This window comes from Gossypium raimondii, chromosome 13, assembly GCF_025698545.1.
Source record: "Gossypium raimondii isolate GPD5lz chromosome 13, ASM2569854v1, whole genome shotgun sequence".
NCBI classification, from domain to species: domain Eukaryota; kingdom Viridiplantae; phylum Streptophyta; class Magnoliopsida; order Malvales; family Malvaceae; genus Gossypium; species Gossypium raimondii.
Window position 1 is genome coordinate 39959593 of NC_068577.1, and position 17378 is coordinate 39976970.

Consider the following 17378-nt stretch of genomic DNA (forward strand, 5'->3'; position numbering starts at 1 on the left):
ATGTTTTGTTTAGCCTGCTTGTTTGAAATTACTTGTTAAAGCAAGCAAAGTTGATATTGATTTGATGTATGTTTTTAGTCACTAATTTACCTAATCAATGTGTACAAATTTTATTTTTGCATTTTCAATGTGATTCAGTGGGATTTATTGATTATTTTGCAAGCACTACACATATATATTGTAATAGGTGTGGAATGAGGATGATGATAACAATTTGATAGCAGGTCAAATCTGCTAAGTATTTCCTTTGCTTTTCTCTCTATTTTTTATTGTTCTGTTCCCTCAACTCACAAAACACCAACAGAAACTGCAACTTCAAATTGCTCATCAGGCTTGATCGAAATACAAACAAAATAAGATATAAGCTCAGGCAACCAAATGAAGGACAATTCCAAACCAGCCTTACATTATTACAATTCCAAACAAGACTAATGCCCGTGCCCACATCATCATGCATCTCATTTTGATATCCCTCTATGTTAGAGATGTTATATATTGCAAGTAAAACAGGTTTCTTTTTTTATTATTAACTGAGGATAGGGAATGAGACGGCTAAAAATTAAATTTTATAACAATAACAAATACAAATGTATTTCTTTTCCTTCATCCGAGTTTTGTACAATCACTTCCCCATAAGAAGACTTCTTCCCTCATTCTCTTTCCAGTTTTCATTTTCCTTAATAAAGCTAAATTACTCAGATCAAAATTTAAGCTACCCTGAACCTAACAAATTAGTTAGAAAATGTGGAACAAGTAGGTAGATGGAGACAAAAAGATAACATAACAAGCAGGTAATCTCATTTTCTCTTAACTTTCTTGGAGGACTTGCCTTTGACGCCTAGATATCTCTCTATATCCTCATCATCATCATCTCCGCCCCTCCTCTTTTTTGTGCCTCCAATTTCTTTAAGTTTCTGCAGTGTTGGAAAAAAAGAAAATTGTCAACCAAGAAAGAGTTCACAAAAATGCTCTGAAATTTCAAATAAACAGCAAAATGAAAATACTATAGAACAAGAAATACAAGCGATTAGATGAATCCATTACAAGGAAGACATTCTACATGCAATTTAAGTAACTCTTCGGGATGAAATAAAATTAAGTATGGAACATTATCAAACATGGAATATAATATAAATCACATTTTACTTTCAAATCAAATATGAAAATATAGACAGCTAAAAGAAACTTGGGTTACCATCTGTGATAGCCTCTTGGCTTCTGTGACACTTTCTAAGTATTGCAAGACTTCCTCTTCTTGAGCAGGATACTCGGGTAACTTTTTGCCTGGAATAGAGAGAAAAAAACAAAAAGGCTACTCTGTTGGACAAGCTACTCATCAACTAACATCCTAGCAACAAGTTTAGCAACTGTGGCATACCAATAAGCTTTTCTATCTGAAGATACCACTCCAGCTCATACTGGTTGACTAGTGAGATAGCAACACCAGATCTTCCAGCACGAGCTGTTCTACCCACACGATGGATGTAATCCTGTACCCACAAAAAATGAGCCAAAAAAGGCAGCAAAGAATACCACAATTGTTGTGCACTTTATCCTTTTAAAACCCAGATCATTTGTAGGATAACAGAATGCATGCTTTTTCAAGGTCTAGAATATGCAAAAACTGACCTTAGAGTTTGTAGGGATATCATAATTAATAACCATATCGACAGATGGAATGTCAAGTCCTCTACTAGCAACGTCAGTGCAGACAAGAACATTACACTCCCCAGACTTGAACTTATTCAAGGCTCCTAGCCTCTTTGCCTGTAAATACAATATGTTGGCAAAGTCCACAAGTTATGATTAAAAAAACAAAACTGTTATTTTTTTTTTTTTGGGTGGGGGGGTTGTGGGTGGGATGGGTTGCAATCTGCAATTGTAGAGCAAAAGCATAAATTATGAACTAGTATATCATTGAAATAAAAAGATACCTGAGTCATTTGACCGCTAATGGGAATGGCCCTTATATTAAGATTCCGAAGAATAAAAGCCAAAAGGCGAGTTGCATCACAAGTTCGAGTGAAAACCATAGATGTACATCCAGACATCTCAGTCAAAATATTAACAAGATAGCAATCCTACAAGCAAAGCAAAAATATATATATAAAAATAAATGCATTTAGATATCTAGGAACAAAAAAGCAACAATGTAGAGATCTTTCGTGCTTCATCCATTTATAGAACTAACAGAAAAGAATTATCACGAATAGATTACTATCTAGTTCCAACTACAAAAAGAATAAATTCCTTATTCAACCTCAAAGCATGCGGAACGGAACACTCATAACTACTAGCACTATTTGAGACTTCATCCTTTTAAGTCTGCCAAAGATTCTCAGGCCGAGCTTATATGATGACCTATGTTTGCTCAAACTGGGGTCTGGTGCTAATATTAATATTTAACATGTCAGTTTCCAGGAACTGATGACAGCTGAATACAGCTATCAAGAGTCCAAAAAGGAAAAGGATGTGAAATTTAGTTCAAGCTATGGCACTAAGATGTAAAAGTTTTAAGATACGAGAATTGAATCACACAAATCATGGGTCCTTTAGCTGCAGGATAAGTTTAGAAGGTTCCAGAAAGATTTCTTGCACACCACTCTGGGGTGACAAGGTGTGCTAGACCTATGACACATTCACTACCAACTCAAGTTATTATATATTATTTTCATATTACTTAAACAAACTCAACGAAATTTATGACTAAAATCAAGTGCATCTAGTATAACATGGACTAAAAAGTTCACTCAATCTTTTTCAGTAAGTTTATCTCTCTCAAAGATAGAATTTCAGCACAAAACCATTATAGTTCTTATCTTTGAAGAAGAATTTTAATCTAAGAAGATTAAGCAACCTTGTACTTCGCAGGTATAAACCGGTATTGCTGCTTCAATGTGTCAACAGTAGAATATTTTGAGGCAGCTTCAATCTAAAAAGGAAAAGAACAAACTGAAAGTCTTGAGAAAATTAAAATTAGATAGGGAGATCGCAGAAAATTTTTGCTTGAATAGCATTACCAACCTTCACAGGATTTCTCAGACATGCCCTTTGCAGCTTCTTCACCTATAAAATCAACATTGTAGTATAAAATCAACATTGTAGTCAAACTTCCATTAATAAATAAAGAATATCCATAATGTAAAGATCAGATCAAATTGTGAAAATACTGTTCCCTAATGGCAGACTAAATAAGGCAACACGAGGAGAGAAAAACAAAAACATCCATAGCCACATGGTATAATATATTAGATAATTTTTAGGTCCTAATAAGAAATCATATGCATACAAGTACTGCAGCAGTAAAGAGCAGCCAATGCACTAATTCCTTCCTTTTGCAAAGGTATTAACTAACAATAACCGAGATCAAACTAAGCCATTGATTACAAGATTCAGCTACAAAGATCTTAAAATTCTCTTTTTTTGTAGTTTTAATCCACTTCCAATGTGAAACAGAAAATAGCATATGGACATGTTTCTTACAGAATACATAAAATATTTGTTTCCCAGTTATACCTTTTCTGGTCATGGTCACAGAAAACAAACATGTGCCTACCACGAGGAACAACGTTCAAGATAGTATATGGACATATTTCTTATATAATATGTAAAATGTTTGTTTTCCCCCACATACCTTTTTGGTCATGGTTGCTGAAAACAAATACGTGTGCCTATCCCGAGGAATAACATTCAAAATATCGTCAAGTGCTTTCTCAAAATCCTCATTCAGCAACCTATCTGCCTCGTCTAGGACCTATCAAATACATGCAGATATTATTTCAACAATATATACATAACAATCGGTCAACAAGAAATGCAAGTTACAAGGTAGGTGGTTAAATACTCATTCACTCCAATTATATCAAGCAACAACTCTAACATGGATGTCAAGAGACATTGGCATTCATATCATGAAGGCAAAATTTAACAAGTAAAATTTGGCAGTTCAACAATGGAAAATTTATTTAACAGAACGAGCAAGACACATAATACAATAGATTTATTTAAGCTAAAAGACAAAAGACAAAGGGATGCCTCAAGAAAAAGGGTGGAAAAAGAATAACAAAACTTTCATAAAATAAGAATGAGTCATTTTAAAAACAAAATCCTCTTTCAAACTAAAATGTGACCATGAATATTAAATAAAAAAGGCAGAGATAGAAGAATTTCTTACCAAATATTTTAGCATACGAAGAGAAAAACCTTTAGTATTGGTTAGGTGATCCACAAGGCGTCCAGGTGTTCCAACCTACAGTGCAAATTTCAATCATTTATAAAAAAGAGATTCAGATGTATTCTGTGTTCTTAGATACCTATTTCCACATCAATTGTCTGTGTGTGTCCTAAAAATTGATAGCAACTTAAAAACCAGCTGCATACTGACACTTTTCTCTTAATGTTTTACCTTTAAGGAAGGTTACTATCATTAAAAAATATCTTATTATCTCTAAACAGGTTCTTTCCATCAAAGTAAACACCAAGACACATGTGGTCTAAATAAATTCAGAGAAATACCAAAACCTAAGGTACATAGCCCTTGCCCTAATTCTTTAGAAGTGTATCATAAAGAAACTAGGCATCCTTGCTAACCTAGATGACATCAGTATCATACAAGGGAAATTCATTCATATAGTGCAGTCAACCAATATATCACGATTAAAGAAGAGGACTATGATGGCCATAGATCAAGCATAAGTATACTAGATACAATGTAGTGTAATCTCTGTTACTGCATCTTAGAAAATAAACAACTTAGAGAAGGCATCAACAACTCAACACTCATATATTGCAATCAATTTATCTAACTGTTATCTGCTGCTTTCTAATAGCAATCAAGTTTTATACCACAGGTCAACCAACCTAGATCCTTTACCCAAAAGTTACTTAAAAGTTCTAGATAATATGTCAGGGGAAGAACAAATGAACTTACAATAATGTGTGGCCGCTTCCCAAGGGCAATTTGTTGTTGCATTATGTCCACCCCTCCAACAAGCTTTCAAAATTAAGAAAGTTCATTTATGATGAGAAAAAATTAAGACAAAATTTTTGAAGCCAGCAAACAACCGCCATACTTTAGAATGTAAAGCATAAACTAAAAACCAGTCAAATGAAATCTCAATCCTATTAGACAGCAAACAAAAATCATTTAAAAGTAACCATCTTGTTAACAATCGGATATAGTTTAACGGGAAACCTACCACAGCACATTTTAAACTAATCCCAGATCCTAAAGCTTCAAACTGTTCAGCAATTTGGATTGCAAGCTCCCTGCAACAAAATAATAATAATGATTAAACCAAACAATATTCAACAAGACAAAAATACTTTTAAGAACGATATTAAGTAACTTGTTTAATATCAGACCGTGTTGGGGAAAGCACCAAAGCAAAAAACACAGGCGCGGATTTATATCCTTGTTTCGAATGGCTTTCCAAAAGCGCATGAAGTATGGGAAGAGCAAACGCCCCCGTTTTACCGGAACCCGTTTGGGCAAGCCCAATCAAATCCTTCCCTTCAATACGAAAATACACACGAATTCTATTTAGAAAAAGAACAAAAAGAATTTAATCAAACAAAAAAATTAAAAGAAAAGGCGGCGAAACCTTCGAGAGCATGTGGAATGGCTTCTACTTGGATTTTGGTAGGATTTTTCCAACCTAAACTGTCGCAGGCTTCCACTAATTCCTCGCATAAACCTAAATCTTTGAACGACTTCATCTCTTCCTTCTCTTCCTCAGCCATGTTTGTTTCAAACAGCAGTGCTGTAATTTAAAAAAAAATCTTCTCAATAAAGAAAACAGAGAGGGAGAGGGAGTATGAATATGACAAAGTAAGAAGCAGTAGGATAGAAAGCACAACAAAATCAAAAAAAGCCGACAACGATGCTTACTGCGGAGGCAGAGCGAGCAACATAAGTTTAGGGTTTCAGAAAAATTAAAATAGGAGTAAATATGCCAGAGCTCCCTGTATTTTAACAAAATTTAAAATTTAAAATTTAATCCTATACTTTTAAGTTACATGTCCATGTTAAAATTATAAAACTATTATTTTATACTTGATTATTTTCTATAACTTAACTTTAATTAAATTACTTCAAAGATTTAAAATTTTTAATACATAAATAAACATATTTTTATCTTTTATAATTTTCAAATTAATTTTTTTAATTTAATCATCTTTTATTTTTAAGTAACTAATTTTTTTATAGTTTCTAGGCAACCAATTTTTTAAGCTTAATATATTTAAGAATATTATAAGCTTAAATTTAGAGCACCAAGTTTTTAATCGTCTTTAATTTGATATTTTAGTATTTGTACTTTTTATTTAATAAACATATTTTTATGTAATCATTATCCAAGGCACCAACTAGAGGTGCTCATGGGCCGGGCCAGGCCAGGTTCAGGCCGGGCCCATAAAAAAATTTCGGCCCAACCCGGCTCATTTTTATTTTAAAAATTTTAAAAAATTAAAAAATATATTTTGAAAATATTTTAAAAATATTTTAAAATTAAAAAAAATTAAAAAAGTATGTAAAAAATATTTTAAAATTAAAAAAATAAATATATTTATTATATCAGGCCGGGCCGGGTCGGGCCCAGGTCAAAAAAGTGGTGTCCGAGGCCCGGCCCATTTTCTAAACGGGCCTCGTTTTTTTGCCCAAGCCCATATCTCGGGCCTATATTGTTACCCAAACCCTCTCATATTTCGGGCAAACCGTCGGGCCGGGCCATGAGCACCTCTAGCACCAACCGTGGCTCGTTGTTATCATGTCTTGCTCGTTGTAACAGTGGCCAATGCCCATAGCGATCTTGGGTTATGGTGCATGCGTCTAATTCGTTGCTAACTCATGAATATTAACATTAACATCGATAAATTTACCTCAATGCCATGAGATAAGCAGATTATCTTCTTTTTATCAGCTAGATTTCCAACCAAAGAAGAATTTCCTATAAAGAAGACGTATTTAACGGAGATGGTATTGATAGAATTATTTTGGTTCAACACCATGTAAAAGGAGAGAAAAAAAGGTACTAAGACTTGTTTTTGCCTAGAGTGCAAGCTAAAAACAGGGTCTAACCATTTACTTCTACACTCATCTAAGGGGAAGAACATTCCTTTCTGCTACAACTTTTGATATTCCAAACATCTCTTGGATAGTCTTCTTAAAGCAAAAGTTTTGTGTTCATCCGTCGATGCGTTAATGAACCCATCAATGTCATCCTTCAAGTCTTCGAGGAAAGTGGCTTTCCTAGATGAAGAAGCCACTACATGGGCTGGAACAGAACAGCAGCTGATGCTTGTTTCTCAGCTTCACTCTTCTGTGTATCTTGTAGTCTAGGAACATAACACCAATCACTAAGCATCCATCCAATAAAAAAAAATGTTTTAAAGTACAAGCGAAGAAGAAAGAAAGTCTTCACAACTCATGATTTGACAATTTTTCATACAAACAATTCATAAAGCACCATATAAAAAGTGACCCACAGAAAATCAGAAATTGTTCCAACCGTCCATGAACATACAAAGAGAGGATGACAGAATCACATGAAGTAAAGCTTAGTCATTGTGTTCAATCATGGACTATTTTCATACTACGAACAAAAATTATTTCCTACCAGATGCCAACCCTAAATCTCATATCCTACACTAAAACCCATTCATCTAAATTTTGATTTCTAAAAAACACTAAATTCACCTAAAAACCTACCATAGAAAACAAAGTCCACCAGAACCCTAAGCATATGGATCCCGCAAGCCTTCTAACTCTTTTTTCTCATTACGTTCATGTTTCTAAAAGAATACAAATGATAAAAATCTAAAAGTCATCTGTTTCTCCTAAAGCAGAAAATTTTACAGTTACCAAAAAAATCTGAAGACAAGGAATTAAAATCAGTTAAAAAATCAACATCAAGTAAACCAAATCAAGTTTCTGCTATGAGAAAAAGATTACGGGAACCTTGAGAGAGCTGATAAAAAAAATATATGATCGTTTATGATTGGTTGGGAGAAGTAGGTAGACGAAAAGAGCACAAGATTCAGAACGATGATGCAATGGTGAAGAGAGGGCAATAAGAAGGAAAAAAGAAAGAAGCAGAGAGAGAGCTGGTGGTATGAAATTAATATTTGAATACTTTAAGCTTATAATGTTCTTAAATATGGTGCTCTAAATTTAAATCATGATAGCATGGCTGATCGATTATTAGCTCATGGAGGTTGGTACCATTGCTATTACAACTTGAAGGTAGTAAAGTTTGAACACATTTAAAAGGCATAATATCCTTCAATTTAATTAGTTTGGGAGGTGTATGAATAGTTTAGGAAATATATGAGAAAATTACTATTTGAATTAATAATAGTTAACTGGTAGCTTAGCTGGTATTATTGTTATTACTTCAACTTAAAGCTTGTTGGCTCAAACCGAAGATTTATTTAGATTTTTACAAAATATATCAAATCTCACTGTTTAATGTATATTATTTTATATATATATATATAAGAGGTAAAAATAATTAAAATATTTGTTAGTATTTTATTTGCAGTGAAATGATTTTCTCATAAATTCATTTTTCAAAATAATAAAAGAAATTCTAGTCTTCAACTAAGTCTAGAATAATTCTTGTTTGGACCCGAAGAAACATAAGAGAGAAACTCTTCTGTCAGCCAGGTCTCGGAATACATGCTTTTAAGGAAATGAAATAAAAAACATCAAGCTTCTTTTTAAAAACATCAAGCTTCACTTTCATGCAAAAAGTCGAAAACAAGTAGGCAAGCAATTGATTCACAGGTGCAATGACTGAGTAGTCTGTTGGTAGAGCGTCTACCACTGGTGCATGCAAAATGGTCTACAGCCATACTACGCATTTGAGTATTCATAATATTTGTGTTATTCAGATTCTCAAGAATGAAATATGATCCTAAGTCCAGATGTTCATCAGAATCCTTACTTTACCAAAAAACAAAACAAAAAATCTGGGCAGTAATATGACTTAGAACTAAAATTTGATATACACAAAGGTTTAATTCTGTAATGCTGTACTCACCAAGATGATCACCTTTCTGATGTTTGCCTTTTGTGCTTCTGATTTGACTTCTTATCTGAGTCAACCAAAGGGCATCAATGTGATATATCTATTTTGCAAAACGCAGGAGAGAAGCAATTCAGACCAACTGCAATTCTCAAGCATTTAGAAAAGAACATTGCTAAAGTTTACCAAATATTCAATGCATATCCTCCAATTATTGGTGCATGATAAAGTAAATAAGGCATTCAACAAACAGAATATACTGAGTCATGGACCAAATGCAATGCAAAGCCAGGTTGGATAATCATAACAGTTCTCCCACAAAATAATTCTATCATAAACATTTAACCATACAATTCACAGGAATAAATCAACAAAATAATCCTTCATATGGAAGATAATGTGCTGCTGTGAGTGTCTCACCATAGACTTACATTTGAATTCCTAAACCAACAAATATTTAAAATTGATAAATAGCTTATTTATATTTTAGTTTCAACTGATCAATTCATAATCTCAACTGATAACTTGAAATAATCATATATTCTCCATTTTTCAAATAGAGAAAGAATCTGAGTGTATTCAAACCCCAAAATCACCAATACCAATTAATACGTAGTACAGTTAAATTAATACATCAACATTTCCGGAAGCCAAGATTCAATGAAACAAATTTGTGAGGGAACTTATTGTAGTATATGTGTGTATAACTATCTAAACTGAATAGAATCTTCTATAAATACTAAAAAGGAAGTAACTACCAGGCAGATGCTTCCCCCTCCCCACCTTTGAAATTGAAAATTGCAGTCAGTGCCGCATAAGATCCAAAAAATAATTTATTACTTTCAGCCTACTCACTATTCTAATTTATATATATATATATATAACCTGCAGAGAAAAAATATTTTGAGGACGAGATGCTTTTCAAATGCATAATTGGATTGACTACAATTCTCAAATAATTAATCAAACAATGGCCAAAATGAATTCATCATAATTCAATTTGTAATAGCTTCACCCACAGGATTGCAAGTATTCTAATCCCTCAATTATTTGTAGCATATTCCTATACTGATCTCCCATGACAGACTTAATATTGAAGTCAAGATCTTTTCTTGTTTTTCGGGGGGTAAAATTTATGGACAATGTACTTCTTTAATTTCAATAATTCTACAATGCTCTCTTAACTGGTGTCTTCCTTCCAACACGCATGTGTTCTCCAACTTTAAACAGAGTAATGAACCAAATGAATTACATAAACACCTTCCTAGACCAGTTCTCTTCTGACTGTACCTACTAAATGCGAGAGTGTGTGCATGCACTTGCCTACAAGTGCAGATACATATATCATTTATGTACATGATGATCTAAATCATGTAGGGTGAGATAGTGATCATGCATAGAAAGAGTAGCTTAACACCCTAACCATCAACCTCTCTTTTCTTTGGCTTCAAAATCCCACCTTTACAAAATGGCAATGTACTTAAAACTACATGATATATTAGGAAACCACAATCACTTGAATCTCATAAAATGACCAACAGAAGCTTACAATTCAATATTGAAAATTTATTGTTCTTTTATTAATAATATCCTTTCAACCAAGTAACAAAAAAAAAAAAAAATTCAACATCAAGAAATAGAAACTCATTAAACAAGAAAGCATGAAGAAGCTTCACATCAAGATCTCATTGCACTGAATAATTGAGATTTTATCAGTACCTTCAAGTTGGATAGATTAGGTTGTTAGGCTTTCGGTTGTCCAAAATCAATGACAGATCTATACCTATATCCTATACACCAACAGCGCCTTACTTGCTATTCCTGTCGTAAGATCCTGCTTCAGCTCACAAATATCCATTTTCACCAGTAGTCACAACAAGAACATTGGCCACCACTAAAATGGTGGAACCGGTACGGATCCCTTAAAATAATTTTTCTCCTTATTATTCCACTGACAAACTTGTAAACAGAATGGCAATCACCACAAACACGAAGGTTCTTGAAAACTTTAATAGTTGAACCATTTGGAGTATTAATTAATCCAAATGCAAGGGCAAGTCTCTCACTGTGGTTCCAAAGATTATGCTCCTTTTGTTCTTCATCCGTATCTTGCAAAGCAAAGCTAGTGTCAGGAACATAACCTGCTTCTTTAATCAACTTTCTAAGCTCTCCCAACTTTGCATATATTTCACTGGTCTGAGGATGCGTTTGGTCCCCCATTCCAAACAAAACCACCTGGTCCCTCAACTTCACCCAACTGCACGCAGGTTTCTTCTTTATGTTATATGACCCCATTTGTCTCCTTACATCCTCTACGGCACCCCATTTTCCAGTAGAGGCACAAATATTAGAATATAGAACATAAGCTGATTCATCTGATGGATCTAATTTAAAAAGATGTTCTGCAGCTTTCTTCCCAAGTTCCAAATTGCCATGGATTTTACATGAAGCCAACAAGGTTCGCCAGACAAGGGCATCGGGTGGGACAGGCATTTCATTGATAAAAGTTTCAGCCTCAATAAGCCTTCCTGATCGTCCAAGAAGATCAATTATACATACACAATGCTTTATTCCTGGTGGGACATTAAACTCTTTGCTCATTGCAGCATAATACGTAAGACCTTCATCCACCAGGCCCCGGTGACTGCAAGCAGAAAGAAGAGAGACAAAGGTAACATGGTCAGGCTTCAGCCCCATTTCTAGCATTTCATTGAAAGTTTCTCTCGCCTTCTGGAAATAGCCATGTCTGGCAAAAGCTGATATCAGTATGTTCCATGATAATCGTGATCTATTGAGTGGTTGGGGAAGTATTCTTAGCATGTCATCCATTTCTGCACATTTTCCGTACATATCCATTGCAGCATTCGTAACAAAAGGATCCAAGTCCAGTCCATGTTTGACTGCCAAACAGTGGAGTTGTTGGCCCTCCTCCAAAACAGCCAACTTAGCTGCAGCAGCAAGACCTTCAGAGAAGCTAAATTGATCTAAATCTATACCAGCATTTTTCATCTTTCCAATACATTTTAGGACCTCTTCCTCAAGACCATGATGAGCATTTGCAGCAATAATTGCATTCCATGAGATTGTGTTCTTATTGAGCAATCCATCAAAGATGCATTCGCTTGATTGGAGATCACCACACTTGGCATACATTGTGATAAGAGAATTCTGCACATAACTATTTGATTCAAATCCTGTTAAGACAATATGTGCATGAATGGGCAACCCATGTTTCAATAAGTCATCAGGGGTCAAGCAAGCACCCAGAACATTTGACAATGTAATGTAGTCTGCTTTTATACCTTCTTCTCTCATCAACTGAAAGGCTTTTACTGCTTCATCAGGTTCTTCATTCTCTGCAAGGCCACCAATGAGAGCATTCCAAGTTACTTGATTTCGCTTTGGCATCATCTGGAAAACCTTTTTTGCTTCAACCATTGGACCAGACTTTGCATACATTGTAATAGATGCATTTCCAACAGCCAAGTTCTCATGCAGACCTGAAAGAATTACAAGAGCATGCACAATCTTTCCTTCAGCAATAAACTCAGAGTTTGAGCAAGCTGCCAATGCACTCATAAAAGTCACATAGTTAATTGCTTTTTTCATTTGAAGCATTTCGTTCAATAATTTTAAGACATCCAGGTTCCTCCCACCTCTAACATAGCAGGTCATCATGGAATTCCAAGAAATTAAATCCCTCTCTGGCATTTCTTTAAAGACAAATTCTGCATCATCCAACCTTCCACCCTCAGAATACATACCTAACAGTGAATTGCATGTACAAACATTTGAATCCAGTCCCAACTTAATGACTAGACTGTGAATTCCTTTTCCCCATTTTAAATTATCCACAGAGCTGCAGACCGAAAGCAGAGTTGCAAGAGTAGTAGAATTTATTTTCTTATGAACATGACGCATAAAATGAAAGAACCTCATTGATTCTCCAAAAAGTCCATTCTGAACATGTGCAGAAATTATTGAGTTCCAAGAGATTGTGTCACGTTCATCCATGTGACTAAAAACATAATAGGCCTCTTTTAGACTCCCTAAACTACCAAGCATATTTATAAGAGAGTTAGCAACAGATACTTTAGTTTCAAAACCAGATTTTACAACATGAGCAAGAACTTTAAGACCCAATAATTCATCTTCAAGCGAAGAACAAGCAGCTATCACAGTCGCAAATGTGTTCTCATTACAACTAATCTCCTCTTTCCTCATTTCCTGATATAAATACATAACATTCTCGAAATCTCCATTATCTAAATATCCAAACATCAATGAAGTCCAAGAAACTACATTCCTCTCAGGCATCTCCTCAAAGATCCTTTGAGCATCAAAAACTCTCTTGTAAGCTCCATAAAAATGCAATAAACAGCTTCCCACAAACACATCATATAACAAACCAACTTTAATAGCAAAACCATGAACTTGAATTCCTTCACCGAACATACAACCCGACCTATCACAAGCAGCTATCAAGCTCGAAACAAGAAACCCAGAAGGCCTAACACTAAAATTCTGCGTTTCACGAAACAAAAGCATTACGTCCCCATATAAACCAACGCGAACAAGCCCCGACATCATAGTGTTCCAAGAAGCAGCATTTCTAACAGACAATTGATCGAACAGGTAACGAGCGCAATCAACAAGAGCAAACCTTGAGTACATGTAAATCAAAGTATTTGTCAGAAATAAGCTTAAAGGGATTAAGCCCTTGATGCAAAGTGCATGTAAGGCTTTGCCAGTGGTTTCATGGGTGATTTGAGAGAAACCCTTTCGGTAGAAACAAGAGATATCGGGGTTAGGGTGGTTTGAGAGGGAAATGGTGGAATAGTTTCCCGGTTTTTCGTCGTCGTCTTCTTTTTCTGGGCATCGAATAGAGGAGATAGAATGAAATTGGTTCAGGGTTCGGGAAGGAGGGTTATGTAAAGCAGTGTGGAGTAATGGGAGTTTAGATTTGAGAAGGTTTCTGCGGTAAATAGCCAGCTCTGGTTATTGGTATTCGTTATGGAACAAAAGCGGAGAAACAAAGGTCAAGTTCGCTGGATTGGACTTGGAGGCTAAAGGTTTTGAACTTCAGTTTATTAATACATTTGACTAAATGGGAATATTATTATAGTAAGTATTTAGGAATGTAATATTGATTTAATTTCATTGAAGTTGAGCTCAGTCCAATCCAAGAACTGGGTTTGAAATTGCAGCAAGTCAATTTGAACATCGCCCAAGTATATTTTAGAGCAAAGCCCGAAGATTGATAAAAGAGCTAAGCAATGTGGCTTAAAATAATTTCTTTGCCATACTCAGTTTCCATGGAAGAACAATGAGCAAAACAACAAATATATTTCTATTGCTGCAAATGCACACCGCAAGTTACAACATTTATCCCATACTAATACTGCAAATCAGTACATATAAAAGGAGTGCAAACAAGAAAAAAGAAAGTAGGGATCAAGCTGCAGAAGGTTCTCTCTCCCTTCCTACAGTTTGATTTTCCAGTTATGTGCAGTCCGTGGTCCACTTGCAATGCCTTCATAGTATTGAGATCCGAGTTTCTGGTTATTCCAGTCTTTAACAAAGTCTGCAAATAAATCCCGAGCAGACTCGGATGAAAGATCAGAGAAAAACACACGTTTCTCTTCTTTCAGCCATGTAGCAAACTCATTATTCTTTGAAAAATAGTCATCATTGGATAGCTCTTGGAACCCATGTTTCTGCGGAATAGAGATAAGAACATCAGAAAATTATAAATTTCATGGAAAACCTCATTTTAAATGTTATTCCCACACAACTACCACCAACTTCGTAGGCAGGCAAATGATATATAAGCAAAAGTGTGTCCGGTTGTCATTCTAAGATTTCGGAAAGTTGAACTTAACACTGTATGGTTTCATATTTAATAGCCTTTCCCCATGCATTCAATTTATAAGAGTGGAAAAGTTAGATGAAAATCTTAACCACAAGTTGATAATTTATTGCTTTTGTGAATAATTAAAGGTATGTGTTGGATAATTATACCATTCTTGTACAACAAGTTAAACTATATAAACACTTAAGACCAATGTAATGAAGATGCAAAGTGTGTTAAATGAAACATAACAAAGCAAAATACAGACTGCATTACAGAGCTATCTCAATAAATAAAATACTGTAGACAGGACTGCAATTCATCTCTGCCTCCCTTAGGAAAATATGCTTTTCTATTTACTGGGGAAAGTATGAACTTAAAACATACATGACAAAACAGTAGTAATAAGACATCTAGTGTCTGAGCTGATTTTGAAGTATCCACCATTCCAACACAAAAGAAGGTATACGTATTAAGTCATATAGCAGCCCAACCTGAATTCCTTCTACTTACAGTTCCTAGAAACTGTGTTTTTAGTATTCCTCAAGAGTGGTTCATCAGAGTTCTCAATGCTTTAAAAGAGAATTATAGCCCTTGTTTCGGAAAACCGAACAAAAGAATGGCCCCCTCCCCCAAATTAACTATGAACTATTACACCAATATGGCCAAATTATACAGATTGCATTCTGCTTCCAATTTCACATCATGTGCCTTAAGAAGTAACTTAATTCTTTGGTGCAACAGTTAAAGGAAACTATGACTTACAATCTTATAAATATCAAGGTTGACTTCTACAAAGCAGAACAAGAGGACTCACCGAGTGGCGGTCACCTTTATGATGTTTACTTTTGTGCTTTTCCTTTGACTTTTTCTCTGAGTCAAGCAAATAAATCAACGTGTCATAACTAATTTGCAAAATGCAGAACACAAGCAATGCTGAAATTGAAGTTTTTAGTATGATCCCAAAAAATTGGTATTAAGAAATTCAACAAACAGAACATATCAGCCTTTAGATGTTAATAAAGAGATGTAGTTGGATATTCAATACAATTCTCAGACAATAAATTTATCAGAATTTTATAACTTAATATGCAACTATAATATTTATTCAAGTAAAACTCTCCTTCAAATTCAGTCACTGGAATAATATTACCATGGTGGTCTCTCATAGTCAACTTACACTTCAAGTCATGAATCTAACAAAAAATTAACATCTAGTTCACTAATCATATGTTATTCAACATTTAGCATGAGCATAGACCAAAAAGCATGTAAAGATCAGGTGAGAAGATCAACCTAAGCCATATAAAGTGTTAATATAGTTATTACATTAACGACTTCCAGAATGAAGTTTTAAGAAGCGATTTTGGTGACCGACTGTAGCGTGTACTTGCAAGTGTATCACTATTTCAATCGGATTAGAAATTTTACAAATGCCATAGGATAACTACCACTCTCATTACAAATAGTCCCCATAAATCCTACGATCATAAAGGCATAAAATTGAACCAAACGACATATCAAATAAAAACAGCTGCTAGAGCTAATTAAAACAGACATATAAACATCTCCATTCACAATTGAATACATATTGTCCGTTCAACTTCCCCCTCCTAAGGAGGCCTTCACTGTTCTTAAAATTGTAAAATTTTAAGTTAACAAATGCATATAACCCAATTCTTCCAACTTTTGACTCCTAAACACAATGCCCAACAAAGATTCAATAAATTAAAAACAAAATAGAAAGGAGAAATAATATTTAACTTATAAACTTAAAATTAAAACCTTTATGAGAAGAGTGCTTGTGAGATTTCTTGTCTTTCCTTTTCTCTTTCTTATCATTCTTCTTCCTGATTTTCCTCTCCTCTTCCTCTTCTTCGCCTCTCCTTTGCCTTTTATCCCTTCCTTCATCTGTATTTTTACAGCAAACCAAGTATAACCAGACTAAAAAGTTTAAAAAAAAAAAGAAAACTTTCATCAAGCTAATTTAATTTTGAATCAATCTTACTTGAAACTCTAAGCAGTTCTAATTAGGGTTCTAACGTTTTTGTCCAATTTTTTAAATCAAAAATAGAAAAAAAAATGAATTATTGTTGAGAATTAGAAAATTGAAGGCGACCTTCAGAACCAGAAGAAGAATAATTTGATCGTTTCTTGCTTCTCTTTTCCTTCCTATCGCTTCCCATTTCTCTTCAGATTTTTTTCCCCTTCTTTCTTTCTGTTCTACACAAGCCAGTAGAAAATTTAAAATTTTCATAATGACTAAAATACCCTTATGCTATAATGGTATTTTCATAATAAATCTTTGTACCACCAAATCATATATCTCTCCTAATAGACTTTTGATTGGGATGTGCCACACGTCAATTAGTTCTCGACTCAATTGAAAATTATTAAAAATTTATTTTTATAAATCAATAAAAATCTACATATAAGAGATTTGAACCAAAAAAAAAAAATTAACAACATCTAACCATCAATTTTAACATTTTAATCAAAAT

General features: G+C 34.3%; 2 protein-coding genes across 3 annotated transcripts; both read right to left on the bottom strand.

Moving 5' to 3' along the window:
* Positions 1–544: 544 nt before the first annotated feature.
* Positions 545–5996, bottom strand: LOC105782435 (DEAD-box ATP-dependent RNA helicase 10). 2 transcript variants are annotated; one of them, XM_012607174.2, is made up of 14 exons: positions 5891–5996; positions 5604–5762; positions 5365–5512; positions 5199–5268; positions 4931–4993; positions 4175–4249; positions 3635–3754; positions 3025–3066; positions 2858–2932; positions 1935–2081; positions 1630–1767; positions 1379–1490; positions 1196–1284; positions 545–914 (listed from the first exon to the last, which is right to left on the bottom strand). In XM_012607174.2, exons 2-14 carry the CDS (start codon positions 5740–5742, stop codon positions 798–800), a joined length of 1335 nt encoding a protein of 444 aa, XP_012462628.1. In that variant the 5' UTR covers positions 5743–5762; positions 5891–5996; the 3' UTR covers positions 545–797. The 2 variants fall into 2 exon arrangements, with proteins under 2 accessions (XP_012462628.1, XP_052482757.1); XM_052626797.1 differs by lacking the exon at positions 5891–5996 and adding an exon at positions 5860–5876.
* Positions 5997–6894: 898 nt separating this feature from the next.
* On the bottom strand, positions 6895–17159 carry LOC105782434 (putative pentatricopeptide repeat-containing protein At1g68930). Its single transcript, XM_052626472.1, is given in 7 exon segments — positions 6895–7335; positions 9042–9129; positions 10746–13972; positions 14446–14743; positions 15695–15750; positions 16663–16788; positions 16997–17159. Coding segments are annotated over 5 exon segments (3633 nt in total). The 5' UTR covers positions 17064–17159; the 3' UTR covers positions 6895–7335; positions 9042–9129; positions 10746–10886.
* Positions 17160–17378: the final 219 nt, after the last annotated feature.